Source organism: Madurella fahalii, assembly GCF_045866475.1.
Source record: "Madurella fahalii IFM 68171 DNA, scaffold_2, whole genome shotgun sequence".
NCBI classification, from domain to species: Eukaryota; Fungi; Ascomycota; class Sordariomycetes; order Sordariales; genus Madurella; species Madurella fahalii.
The window spans coordinates 844104-856202 of record NW_027263972.1 but is presented as its reverse complement, the minus strand read 5'-3'; the positions used below and the strand labels follow the sequence as shown (position 1 = coordinate 856202).

Below are 12099 nucleotides of genomic sequence, written 5' to 3'. Positions count from 1 at the left end.
AACTATGGGCAAAGGGATCTATGAGTCGCATGCAACAAAAAGGAAACGGCCAGGAGAAGCAAAGGCGACCCCAAGCGAGATCCCGGGAGTGGCTCGTATAAATTACAACGGGTGACCGGCCCATCCGCGTCCCAGTAACGCCAGACATGCCCAGTTTTTGTGCCCCGCATACCCAACGTCCAGCAAATCGCTACCACGATGGGCCAACCCTCCCCACACAGCTATCAGCCCCTCGACCCCGCGGAATAGCCAGCTGCTCAACCGTGATTAACCCCCGAACTCCTTCGTCACTGTGGATTTTGTACAGTGGCTAAGCGAATTTAGCCGGAGCCGCCCTTGAAGGCCTTGCCGAAGAGCAGGACCTGGAGCTGGTCGTAGATCGAGAGCACACCAGCGCCAGCAACACCACGGAGAATGTTGGCACCAGCACCCTTGAAGAGAGACTTGACACCCTCCTTGGCAACGATCTGCTGGAAGGCATCGAACGAGCTCTTGTACTTGACGGCCTCGCCAGACGTCATCATCATGCGACGACGGACGGTGTCAAGCGGGTAAGAAGCGATACCAGCACCAGTGGTAACGCACCAGCCGAGCAAGAACGAGGCAAGGAAGTTGTTGGCGAGGGTACCGGTGAGGACGACAGGCTTGATCGAGTCGTACATGCCGAAGTAGAGACCACGGTAGACGACGATACCGGCGACAGAGGGACCGAAACCACGGTACAGGCCAGCAATACCATCAGAGGCCAGAGTCTTGCGGTAGACATCGATGAGGCCGTTGAACTGGCGCTCGCCACCCTTCTTGGCGGACTTGGCGTCGTTGGCGAGACGGGTACGGGCGTAGTCGAGCGAGTAGACGAAGAGGAGCGACGTGGCACCAGCAGCCTAAACCAAGGGTTAGACATCAAAAGGATTAAAAAGGAAGATCCGTCTCGAGACTTACACCACCGGAGGCCAGGTTACCAGCCATCCACTTCCAGTAGCCGTCCCGGTCCTTCTTGTAGCCGAACATCGCCTTGAACTTGTCACGGAAGGCAAAGTTCAGGGCCTGGGTAGGGAAGTAACGGATGACGTTGGCGGTGTTGCCACGCCACAGGGCCATGACACCCTCATCGGCGGTGGTGCGGCGGAAGCAGTCGACGATACCAGTGTAGCGGCGGTCGAGACGGCCAGCCTTGATCATTTCATCCTATGCGGTTGTCAGCCAACTGATCAATTGACGAGAGCGCCGCATCTGTTTGACATCGCTCACACGTGACACGGGCCATAATCGGCGCGTCATCACTTTTGCGGTTTCTGGCTGGCGCTAAAAGCATGCTCCGGGCAGTAGACGTACCTGGTTCTGGACGAGTAGCTTGATACGCTCAATGGGAGCGGCGGCAGTCTTCGAGACGGCAGCAGAGACACCACCCACTGCAACCCGAATGTCAGCAACCTGTCCCGGTATTGAACCAACTGCGGCGCAGGGGGCTATTTGCTCGGCTTCCCGATACACCCGGAAAGCCGAAAATATGCTCCCGCCGACTGCCAGATATTCCACGTACTCAAGAAATCCGCCAGGAAGGGCTGTACCAGATGATGTTAGCAAACTTATTCCGAAGCGATAACGCAAACACATTGTTGATCATAACCAAAGCCGCTGTGCCCTCCCGAAGGTCCCGGCGCCTATCCAGTGATCGCACGACCGATTGACTCGAGGCAACGACGCCAATTGGAGACTGCGAGCGGAATGGCGCGCGGAGAGGCGACAACCGGCCGGCTTGGATGGAACGAGCGAATTACAGCGGGATCGCGACGACTTACCGGCATGCCCAGAACGGTGGGCTTCTGGTCCTTGGCCGACATTGTGATTTGTGCTCAAAGGGACTCTGAAAAGAAAAGAAGGAGTGGAGAGGAGAAGACCAAGCTCTGCTAAGAGAGTCCGGAGGATGGAGGTGATGGGGGAAGTCGCGAGAAATAAATTCTGCGAGACTGGAGTTTGGGGGGAGAGGGAAAAAAATTCGCACCGGCCCTGGAAGAGACCAGCTTTTGAGGTGCGAATCTTTCCGGTGCCCCTGCCGCGCTAAGTGCACGGACCACCAGCACCCAACCACGGCAACCGCTGGGCGCCCTGGGCCATTTGCAGCCTTGCCGGTGGCGCTAAGGATTGTGTGGTGCCGGTTAAGCCCGAGGGCCCCGGTCTTTCGCAATCTGAAGAGAGACGGCCGAATGGGAGTTATTTTTTTGGCACGCCAAGATGGATCTCGACTTGCATCAACGAATTCCTTTCGCCTCACATGGGGCAGTGAGTTGTCAACCTGTCACCGCAACTCTACAGTACTTTGATCGTGGTAGCAACTCTGACCTGTTCCTTGGACGGCTGCCCACGTTTACCGCAATCCGCACCCCTTGAACTCCTCATCCCGGACCCGAGTCAGATCTCGGCAGGAATTTCGCGGATGGCAGCCGGCGTTGACGCTCGGCTGAAAGGTTCCACGAGGCTAATAAAAGCTCCGACCACCACATTCATCCAATGGATCGCCGCAATTGGGATTTTCTTTGGACCAGCTGGAAAACTTTTTTACGTTCCCAGGACACAATCGCAAGTCCAGGCATGCGAGACTCCACTTTGTCTTCATTGCCAGCGATAAGAATCTTCAAAGGCCTTCGACAAGCGGGACCCAAGATTCAATGCTTCTCTTCCTCCAGATACCCGATCTTGGCATGTGGCAAGTGGCGAGAGAAAGCAACCGAGGGAAGTGATCGCCTGGAACCGACGACTTAGATTTCCCAAAGGAAATCAGAAGCTGTGAACGCGGCGATCTAGCCGCCCGTACTGGTGCTCACAGTTTCTCAGAGACCCGATGTTCCATCGGGGACGGACTTAAGTGAGGGAGAATCTCTTGATTAGACTTTACATCTTTTGAAGAGCAGACGTCATGCTATGCTTGCTAAGCCTCGATCAAAGCGATACAGCGCGTTAAATCGAGGTCAGGAGGCATAAGGAACAAAGGGGAAGTCATCCGTAGTTGGCACATTTAACATGACCGATGGGTATCAATTCTGTCCACCAGGATGTAGAAACGCTCCGTCTCTTTCCCCTTGTAGGGACGATTCGCTCGGCACCAATGGGCCATCACAACATCAAATCGGGCGCGGTCGACTGTTGATCATCCTCCAGCCCTGGCAGGGCGGAGCGGCGTTGTTCGTATCTTGATGCAATTCCAGTCTAAGGATCTGGAGCACTTCCGATCCCTATGCTACACCGAGCTGCAAAATGATTCCCATTTCCCAGACGTAGCCATTCCCATAAAACCGTAACCCAAGGAACCGTCATCAACAAAGTCGCAATCTTTCCCGCCAGGTCCGTCGATGATTTGTGGTGGGTGTTTACTCGGCAGCGCCAACGGCACGAGCTGTGTCTAGTGTCAGCGTTCTGGTGCTCCGTACTCATCGCCATGAGCTATTGAACATACTGTAGATCTTCATCTTGCTGTGTCCCACCACCTGCTTGATCTGTCCCTTCTCCTCCAAGTCCTTCAGGCACCGCCGGGCGAGGGAGCCGTTGATCTTGAGTCTGTCGACGAGGGTGGCGATCGTCACGAGGCGGTAGGACTGGACATCTTTGTAGAGCTTGTCGGAAGTGGCCTTGTCAAGGATGACGGCGTGCTGGGCCTTGTCCTTGACTGTTCGGTGGTGCAGGAGTTAGCCGTTGTCATAACGTCACCCGCGGTCGCAATCCGTCAAAGATTCATCGGCGCGGAAAGCCGCTTACCCTTTCCCTTGGACCACTTCTTCTTCTGCTTCTTAGCACCAGATGCCGCGGGAGCCATTTTGGATGTCTGTTCTGGTGGTTTGATGAAGGTTGAGTCGGTGGTCGAGCTGCTAAAGGCGGGGAGATTTTTCTGACAGAGGGCGCGGCTGCCCAGTAGCTTAGGTTAACTGAGCCCTAATAAAATGCGGCGCTGTGAGTGGCCAGTTTCCCGCCCAGACCATCTCTTGCGGGGCCACCAAAAAATTCACGACCCTCAAGCTCACACGCCTTCCTGCGCCCTCCACGCCAAACTTCAGTTTCATCACCACCTCGAGGTTTCGCAGTCAGTCGCCCAACGTACAACATGTCTGAAGGCGAGGTCGAAGTGCCCTCTGGCAGCTACGAGGTCCTCCCCAAGGAGGTTCTCGCTGAGGTTGGAAGCATCAAGCTCTTCAGTACGTCCCGGCCCGCACAATCTGCAATTCAAACCAAAACCAGCGCATCGCTGCGTCGCTGCATCGCGGCAAAGACAAATTTTGAGATGCGATGCTGACAATTCGCCAATTGCAGACCGCTGGAGCTACGAGGATGTCGAGATCCGGGATATCTCGTTGACGTAAGATGCCACTTTTCCGCCAGGATCACGAGGAACCGATTTCGAGTCGGGAATATTCACTCGAGGGCGAGCTGCTTGCGGTGGAACAAGAGGCTAACGGGGCGTACCTTTGCAGCGACTACATCCAAATTCGGTCTCCGGTCTACATCCCTCACTCGGCCGGTCGCTATGCCGCCAAGCGGTTCCGCAAGGCCAACTGCCCCATCATTGAGCGCCTGACCAACTCTCTGATGATGCACGGCCGCAACAACGGCAAGAAGCTGATGGCTGTTCGCATTGTTGCGCACGCCTTCGAGATTGTGAGAAATTACAACCGCTTCTTGCGTGGCGGAATTAACGGGCTGACTTGAACGCAGATCCACCTCATGACCGACCAGAACCCCATCCAGATCGCTGTTGACGCCATTGTCAACTGCGGCCCCCGTGAAGACAGCACCCGTATCGGCTCTGCCGGCACTGTCCGGAGACAGGCCGTCGATGTCTCTCCCCTGCGCCGCGTCAACCAGGCTATCGCCCTCCTCACAACCGGTGCCCGCGAGGCGTCGTTCCGCAACGTCAAGTCGATCGCCGAGTGCCTCGCTGAGGAGCTGATCAACGCTGCCAAGGGCAGCAGCAACTCGTACGCCATCAAGAAGAAGGACGAGTTGGAGCGTGTGGCCAAGAGCAACCGGTAAAGGGTCGCTTTGGATGGACGGCATTTGGACCGGGGCGGGACGGATTTTACGGCTTGTTTTGCAGGGCTGCTTTTGCGCGTTACGGTCTGGTGGATGCATGGCATTCTTGTCAAACAGGCACAAATAGGGCTCTCGCCAAAAAAGGGAGCAAATCGTGAATTTCCTGACAAGGAACGCACGCCCTGGGATACGGCAATGTGCTATGCTCGTGGAACGTGGAGTTTGGTTTTTTGTTTTTCTGCTCTATTTCGGTCGTGCAAGTGCAATTATCGCTGATGAGGCCGCCTGGTATCGCATACTCTTTAACGCCTCTGATCGAACATATCTCTTATGATCAAAGCAAAACCATCTCTCTTCCAGCACAGCCAGCATACTGTCGGGACCTTCTTAGTCCTGTTTCGCTGGCTCACTCTCCCCCGGCTCAACCCTTACAAACATGCCTACATGCGGGATCCCTTCCTCCTTCCATCTCCCCATCCCCTCGTCCACCTTGAACCCGCACTTCTCCCACATCCGGACAGCAGATTCTTGGGCGTGGACGCAAATCAGGCCGTTCCACTTGGGCACCTTCCCGTCTCTGTACTCCATGCCCAGCTGCTCGAAACCCTTCACGAGGGGGCTCGGGTTGAAGTACTCGGGGTTCTGCCGCATCCAGGAGACGGCCGCGGCCACGAGCTGGCGGCCGATGCCGCGCCCGCGGAACTCGGGGATGACGGCCAGGCGGCCGAGCTTGACGTAGGGCTCGTGGCCGTCGTGGTAGGTGGTCGGACGGTCCGGCATGAAGGAGGGGCCGTCCTCCTTGGGCCTGCGGGCGGGGGCGGAGGGAGGTTTGCCGTCGCCGGCCTGGCCGACGAGGCGGCCGTCCACGTACTCGGCGCCGTCGGCCGGGTGCGGCGGGTGCGGGAAGGGCACCAGGCGCACCGTGCCGATGGGCAGCGACGTCGTCGAGCTCTTGCGCGGCTGCACCACCGCCCCGGTCGCCGGGTCCGTCACCGCCGCCTGCACAGTCTGGTTGACCGACGCGTAGATGACCCAGTGGCACGACCGGTGGTCGTCCGCGTCGAACTCGTTCTCCAGCGGCACCCCTTGCTCCCCGACGAAGACCTGCTGCCGGACCGCCATGGCGTCGAGGAAGGTCCGCGGGATCGACGGGTCCGTCTGCTCGTGGGACGGCAGGGTCCGGTCCCAGGGGAGCGGAGTTGGTTCTAGGTGGGCGATGAATGGGGTGCCCATGTTTTTTTTTCCTTTCTTTCCCTGGATTTTCCTTTCCTGTACTGTCTTGTTGTTTGCTTCTGAGTATTGGTTCTAAACTGGGCTGGCTCGCACAGTGGAGGGGAAAACAGTAAGTTGGACTGGGGTTAACAGTATCTCCTTTGGTGTTTGAAGGTAGGCGATGGCATCAAACTTCGGCCTTTGGGTGGATTCCGCGCCGGTCTCCACTGACAGATTAAAAATGTGATGGGACTTGGTTTGAGTGATATACGTAAAGATTGAGGCGACGACGTGTCCCTTTCTCGAAATGAACGGCAAGAGAAGCAGTTGCTGGTAGTGGTGGGATGTAACGAAAGAAAGTGCCACCAACTCGTCCGTGTCGCCGCTTACCTACGATATATTCCGTCGGCTCCGTGTCTCCCGGTCGGTTCGGGCACTGTAGGTCCAGGGCATGGGCGCGGCGTGGCAAGGCAATGGCGGGACATCGGACAGCGTTGGTGGGGTCGCGGGGATGGTTCCGCGCGGGGTCACGTACCCGGTACCGTACAGTACCTCTTGACTGACAAGACCCGGCGTTCATCCCAGGTCTTGCCGATACATCGCATCTGCCGTTCTCGCGTATGGCAATAAAATGTCTGCTGTTGACAACACCATCGAGGGCAAGCTCGCCCTGATCACCGGTGCTTCCGGAGGGTATTGGACCTCCCACCTGAGACTAAGATTAAGACGAACAAGTGTTACTGACATGGCGTCACATCGAATGCAGTATCGGCGCGGCCTGTGCGAGAGCGCTGTGGCTGCAGAATGTCAACCTCGCCCTCACCTACTCCAGCAGCGAGGATAAGATTCTGGCTCTCGAAGAGGAGCTGTGGGCGCTGCGCAACAACCAGGATCCCGAAGCTCAGAACCCCGTCATCTCGACCCACAAGGTCGATGTCGGGTCTGCCGACGACATGCACCGGCTCTTCAAGAGCATCAAGGAGCTGCATGGAAAGGACGGCCCGGACATCCTGGTGTCCAACGCGGGCTACGGCAAGCGAATCCCCAACATTACCGACATCTCGGTCGACGAGTTCGACTACACCATCAGGGTCAACCTGCGCGCCGCTTTCATCCTGTCCAAGCTGAGCATCCCGTACATGGCATCTCAGGGATGGGGCCGAATCATCTTTGTGTCGTCGCTTGCGGCGCATGGCGGCGGAGTCGTCGGTTGCCATTATGCCGCAAGCAAGGCGGGTCTGCAGGGACTGATGAGGAGTCTTGCAACGAAGCACGCCAAGGACGGCGTCACGGTAAATGACGTCGCTCCGGCTATGATTGGGGAGACAGGCATGATCCCGGACGAGAAGTCGGTCGAGGGCACGCCGGGTGATGTGCGAAACATCCCCGTCGGCAGACTGGGTACTCCGCGCGAAGTGGCCAATGTGGTGCTGATGTTCTGCCAGACCGGCTACCTAACCGGGCAGAGTGTGTTGCTGAGCGGCGGGCTGAAATGAATTGGGAACAGTTGTAAATCTGCCACCAAGAGATTCTTGCCGAGTACTGGAGTTTCGGCGTTGACGGCTTGCTGATGTGTTGCCTCGAGCGTTTTCGTCCATTACTCCCGAGAGACCATTCATTCCAGTACCCGTTGTTATTCTCTGCCCGATTCCTGCAAAACGGATCTACCACTAACGTTGTTAGCAACAAGGTCAATCCGCGGATGCAGTAGGCGAAGAATGGGAACATCATGCATACGGCTGTGGCGCTCGATATCTACCATGTTGAAGGCCCTACGTACCTTACATACGGGTTGGGTCAGCCAAGGCTAGGCTCGAGGATAGGTGAGCTCCCTCGCGGGAGTAGTCGTTTGCTAAACACCACTTGAGTCGACTAGCACCTCGGCGCAATGGATGGATTGATAAATACATATGGCCTGCTCTTGTTAGACTGCGTCTCCTCTCACTTTCGGCTTGAATTCCACTTGATGATCAACTCTCCTCCCGCTCCCCACGGAGCGCGCCGCCTATACAATTCCCATCTTGTGCTCGAGGCTTGTTCGCCGGCAACATTCGGTGCCCCATCAGTGTTTTGTGCCGAGGTTCTTTCCGTCGATGCCGCTCTTGTGACAAACTACAGGATATTGGTTCCCAAGGTGTAATTAATTGATACACCAACCGTCAACGCAGCTTACGAATGCCACATTCTGTAATGTCACAGTCTCTTCCACTCACCTTGGATAAGAAACAACAACGTCCTCATCAAAGCGTAGCTGCCCGTCAACAACTGGAATAATCAATTCCAAGCTGTTGGCGGTTGTGGGTGGGTCGTTGGCCGCTTTTCCCTCCCCTATAATGCCACGTGCGGAGTCCTCGCCGACGGCTGTGCCACTATTACAACGGACGCAAGGCTTGACAGTGCGTCTGATGCTTCTACTGAGTCTTATTGGTTTTGGGGCACGTGAACGCACATCTCCTCCAACACCTGGCGTCTGTGTCATTGAACGACGAAGTGAGTGCTGCAGGCTGGGCGGTCCTTATCTGGACTGTTGGGGGCCACCCCTTGCTGACGGCGAGGGCAGGTACTTGTCTACAAAATCACTCATCAAGAGTTCTACGGCAGAGATCCAGAGTTCTCCGTTAGCGCACGACGGATTAGCAGCCGGCACCCTGCCATTCGCTGGACAGAATTCTTCCCGTAGGTCCAGTGGCCGCAACAGTTCATGAACATATTAGAAGCCTATCCATATGGATGCGACGTTAACACGATCACCTCCGCCGCCTTCTCGGCCTGCGATGGGATGGATGGTATTACCGACGGTATAATCGCCGAGATTGACACTTGCTAGGCCCGGTTTGGCCCGTTCGTTCTGTTCGGCACCGTCGTTAACGCCAGTGAGGCGGGTGATGAGATCCCCAAATAGGTAAGATCTGACAAAGGCTTCTCTTGATAATCGTCTCGTAGTGTGGACGCTTAAGTGTGTCCACAATCTCGTCGGTCGGTGTCAAGACTCTTCTCCATCGTTATGCTTCCTTGCTTAATTTAAATTGCACACATATATTGAGTTGGGGAGAACGGTGTACAGAGGACAGGGTCCTTCTGATCAAAGGGCCATACTTACTGGGATGCTGCCCCGGGGGCTAGAACTCGCCGAGGGCCCATTTCTCTTTTACAACCTAAGTAGGGCCGCTCTGGCCATTGCTCGTTAGACAGGACAATCAATTTAACACTCTTTTCGACACTGGTTGCAAGCACAATTGACGAGCGTTCTTTGCGTGAAAAGTATTCTCCCTTACCTGCGTATATTGTTTTGACCCTGTCTAGGCTGTAGAACCCAATTTGTTATGGGCGTTGCCTGGCCTATTTTGTTTATCTTATCTGCCTGACATATGGCCACCTTTGCCCTCCCCCTTGTTTTGGTGGGTATGTGGGTGTAATGTGTGTTTTTACACTATTCCAATACCTACTGCTCTATACTGTATCATTATTATTATTTCTATACTCTATTGCAGCGTCTCTCTGGCTACCTTATTGACTCTCTGTCATTTCTGGTTCCCACAAAAGATTAACCAAGAGCATCCCCTTAGCCCTACATGCTCTGCCCTAATCTATCCTAGATCAACCAGGATCCTACGGATTACCTACTTTTTTCCTAATAGATGATTGGTTCCTTACTGTCCCTGAGTAATTGGCTCAGAATACCCCGCACGAGCTCGCCATTGCGGTTGTTTAGCGAAACATTTCGTTACGACAGCCAGGTAGGTAGCAACAACCTTCACAATGGCCGCCATCATCTGTCGTGTATGCTTTGATCTCGAATATGACCGCTATGATCCCGGGGTTGGTCTCGGAGGATGTGGCTATTTCTACCCGTTGACACGATACCGACAATCCAACTGGACCGACATTGAGGCTGCCGCAGACGCTGGATGTAGCTTCTGTAAGATTTTGCATGAAGGCATTCAGAAACTCTGGGTCAAGCCGATGCTGAGAACCACGGGAGGCAGTCCCGAAACTGGGTGTGAAAAGAGCGATGATTGGGAGACCGATAACTCGGAACCTGAAAGCGAAGACGGGGAGGGCCAGGACGCCGGAGGCGAAGGCATGGGAGACTCAGACGAGGAAGGCTCTGACTGGGAAGGCGATATACTGATTGAGTTGCGACCGGGACGCAGCCTTCGCATAAAGCAACTTGTGCCAAAGTGGTCATTGTCGTCCGTCACACCTTGCCTAGAATATTTCACTGACACAGGTGAGCGTGGCTGCGTGCCGACCTTGTTCGCCTTTTGCGTATATGGCTTACGGCTAATAGGAGACACACGGGCCGTGCTCAGTAGAGCATTCGGCGGGGCAACACACGTCTTGAAACGTCTCGACCTCCGTTCCGCTGTAAAGATGGTGAAAAAGTGGCTAGAGGTGTGCGAGAAGCACGCCGTCTGCTCCGAACCTAGTCAGACGACCCCCAAACGACTGCTAGACCTCGCCACGGCCGCCCCGAAGCTCACCGAAGTTGGTGCAAAGAAACAAGGGTATATCCGATACGCGACTCTCAGCCACTGCTGGGGCGACGCTAGCGATAGCAAGCCGCTTTGTACAACCAAAGAAACGTACCGGACGAGGACTCGGGGAATCGAATGGACCGACTTGCCACCTTTGTTTCAGGATGCTATCAACATAACTAAGGAACTTGGGTGCCGATACCTATGGATCGATTCGTTGTGCATCATACAGGATGATGAAGAAGACTGGCTAGAACAGTCGGCGGACATGGGTGATATCTACTCCTCCGGTTACATTAACCTGGCCGCCGCAGCCGCCCCAAACTCCTCGCATACGATCTTCGACGAGAGATGGCAATTCCAAGACTGGTATGGACACCAGAGACGTTACACGCCGGTCACCGTTTCTGCCCTCCAGTCTCAAGATGCGGATATGGCGACGATATACGTCAGGCATATGAACCAACATAGCCACGGTTGTGTTATGGGAGACCTACTACACTCTAGGGAGTTGGAGAGCCCTTTGCTGGGTCGAGCTTGGGTTCTTCAGGAGAAACTCCTCTCTCGACGCACTGTGTTCTTTGCAAAGTCGGGAGCTTCTCTGGCACTGTAACGAGTCGGTCAGCTGCGAGTGTAGCGAGATGGACAATCTTCGCCACCTCGTTCCGAAGATAGAGCGGGCGTACTCGGAGTTCCAGGCGGCCGAACCGCTGGGCTCGTTGGATAGAGCGGATTTCTACAGCGGGAAGGACCAAACCCTTCGCGCCATTCTTCAAAAGCAGCCGTCGGTGCAGAAGGCACGGGACTTCTGGCTCCAGCTTGTCAAAAACTATTGCTCCATGGACCTCAGCAGAGAATCAGACAGACCATTCGCCATCTCCGGCATCGCCAAGCGAATCCGAACCCTAACTTGCGACACGTATCTTGCTGGGATCTGGCTGCAAGATCTCCCGCGAGCGCTTCTCTGGAGCCAGCGTTATGGTCGTTACGAAGGATCCGTCCGGACACTTATGGCCGGTGTGGAATTTCCATCGTGGTCTTGGATGTCTCTCGGTAACGAGCCTGCAATAGATTACGACGTCCTCGAGACGGGGTTTCACGTAGACAGACGAGTGCGAGTTTTTCCGGCGGGGACATTCTGCAAGCCCGCCAGTGGTTCCGAATTTGGACCGGTCATTTGCGGTCAGATTGAGTTGCGGGCAGCTATGCAACCTGGTACTGTTAGCTACAAACGTCAAAGGCGGATGGATGGGCAGGCAACGGTTCTTTGGGTGGATTTTTGGGTTAGCATCGGTTCTGTTGATGCTTCTTTTCGACCTGATTGTGCTTTCGACCCAAATTACCGTCTGAGAAACAGAGATTCCGTGGCCTGCATATTGCTAGGGAC

At 55.4% G+C, this 12099-nt stretch overlaps 6 protein-coding genes across 6 annotated transcripts; 3 read left to right on the top strand and 3 right to left on the bottom strand.

The window, feature by feature from the left end:
* Positions 1-320: 320 nt before the first annotated feature.
* On the bottom strand, positions 321-1844 carry PET9 (ADP/ATP carrier protein; the record flags this gene model as incomplete). Its single annotated transcript, XM_071058409.1, has 5 exons — positions 321-884; positions 943-1188; positions 1336-1412; positions 1544-1565; positions 1803-1844. 5 exons carry the CDS (start codon positions 1842-1844, stop codon positions 321-323), a joined length of 951 nt encoding a protein of 316 aa, XP_070914510.1.
* Positions 1845-3368: 1524 nt separating this feature from the next.
* On the bottom strand, positions 3369-3811 carry RPS25 (40S ribosomal protein eS25; the record flags this gene model as incomplete). Its single annotated transcript, XM_071058408.1, has 3 exons — positions 3369-3394; positions 3455-3664; positions 3754-3811. The coding sequence occupies 3 exons, from the start codon at positions 3809-3811 to the stop codon at positions 3369-3371; spliced, it is 294 nt and encodes a 97-aa protein (XP_070914509.1).
* Positions 3812-4096: 285 nt separating this feature from the next.
* Positions 4097-5022, top strand: RPS5 (40S ribosomal protein uS7; the record flags this gene model as incomplete). The annotated part of the gene is made up of 4 exons (XM_071058407.1): positions 4097-4187; positions 4303-4348; positions 4464-4647; positions 4705-5022. The coding sequence occupies 4 exons, from the start codon at positions 4097-4099 to the stop codon at positions 5020-5022; spliced, it is 639 nt and encodes a 212-aa protein (XP_070914508.1).
* A 387-nt stretch (positions 5023-5409) lies between these two features.
* MFIFM68171_02984 (Acetyltransferase) lies at positions 5410-6255 on the bottom strand (the record flags this gene model as incomplete). The annotated part of the gene is made up of 1 exon (XM_071058406.1): positions 5410-6255. One exon carries the CDS (start codon positions 6253-6255, stop codon positions 5410-5412), a length of 846 nt encoding a protein of 281 aa, XP_070914507.1.
* Positions 6256-6865: 610 nt separating this feature from the next.
* Positions 6866-7730, top strand: MFIFM68171_02983 (3-oxoacyl-[acyl-carrier-protein] reductase; the record flags this gene model as incomplete). Its single annotated transcript, XM_071058405.1, has 2 exons — positions 6866-6927; positions 7001-7730. 2 exons carry the CDS (start codon positions 6866-6868, stop codon positions 7728-7730), a joined length of 792 nt encoding a protein of 263 aa, XP_070914506.1.
* A 2263-nt stretch (positions 7731-9993) lies between these two features.
* Positions 9994-11325, top strand: MFIFM68171_02982 (uncharacterized protein; the record flags this gene model as incomplete). Its single annotated transcript, XM_071058404.1, has 1 exon — positions 9994-11325. One exon carries the CDS (start codon positions 9994-9996, stop codon positions 11323-11325), a length of 1332 nt encoding a protein of 443 aa, XP_070914505.1.
* Between the last annotated feature and the right edge of the window lie 774 nt (positions 11326-12099).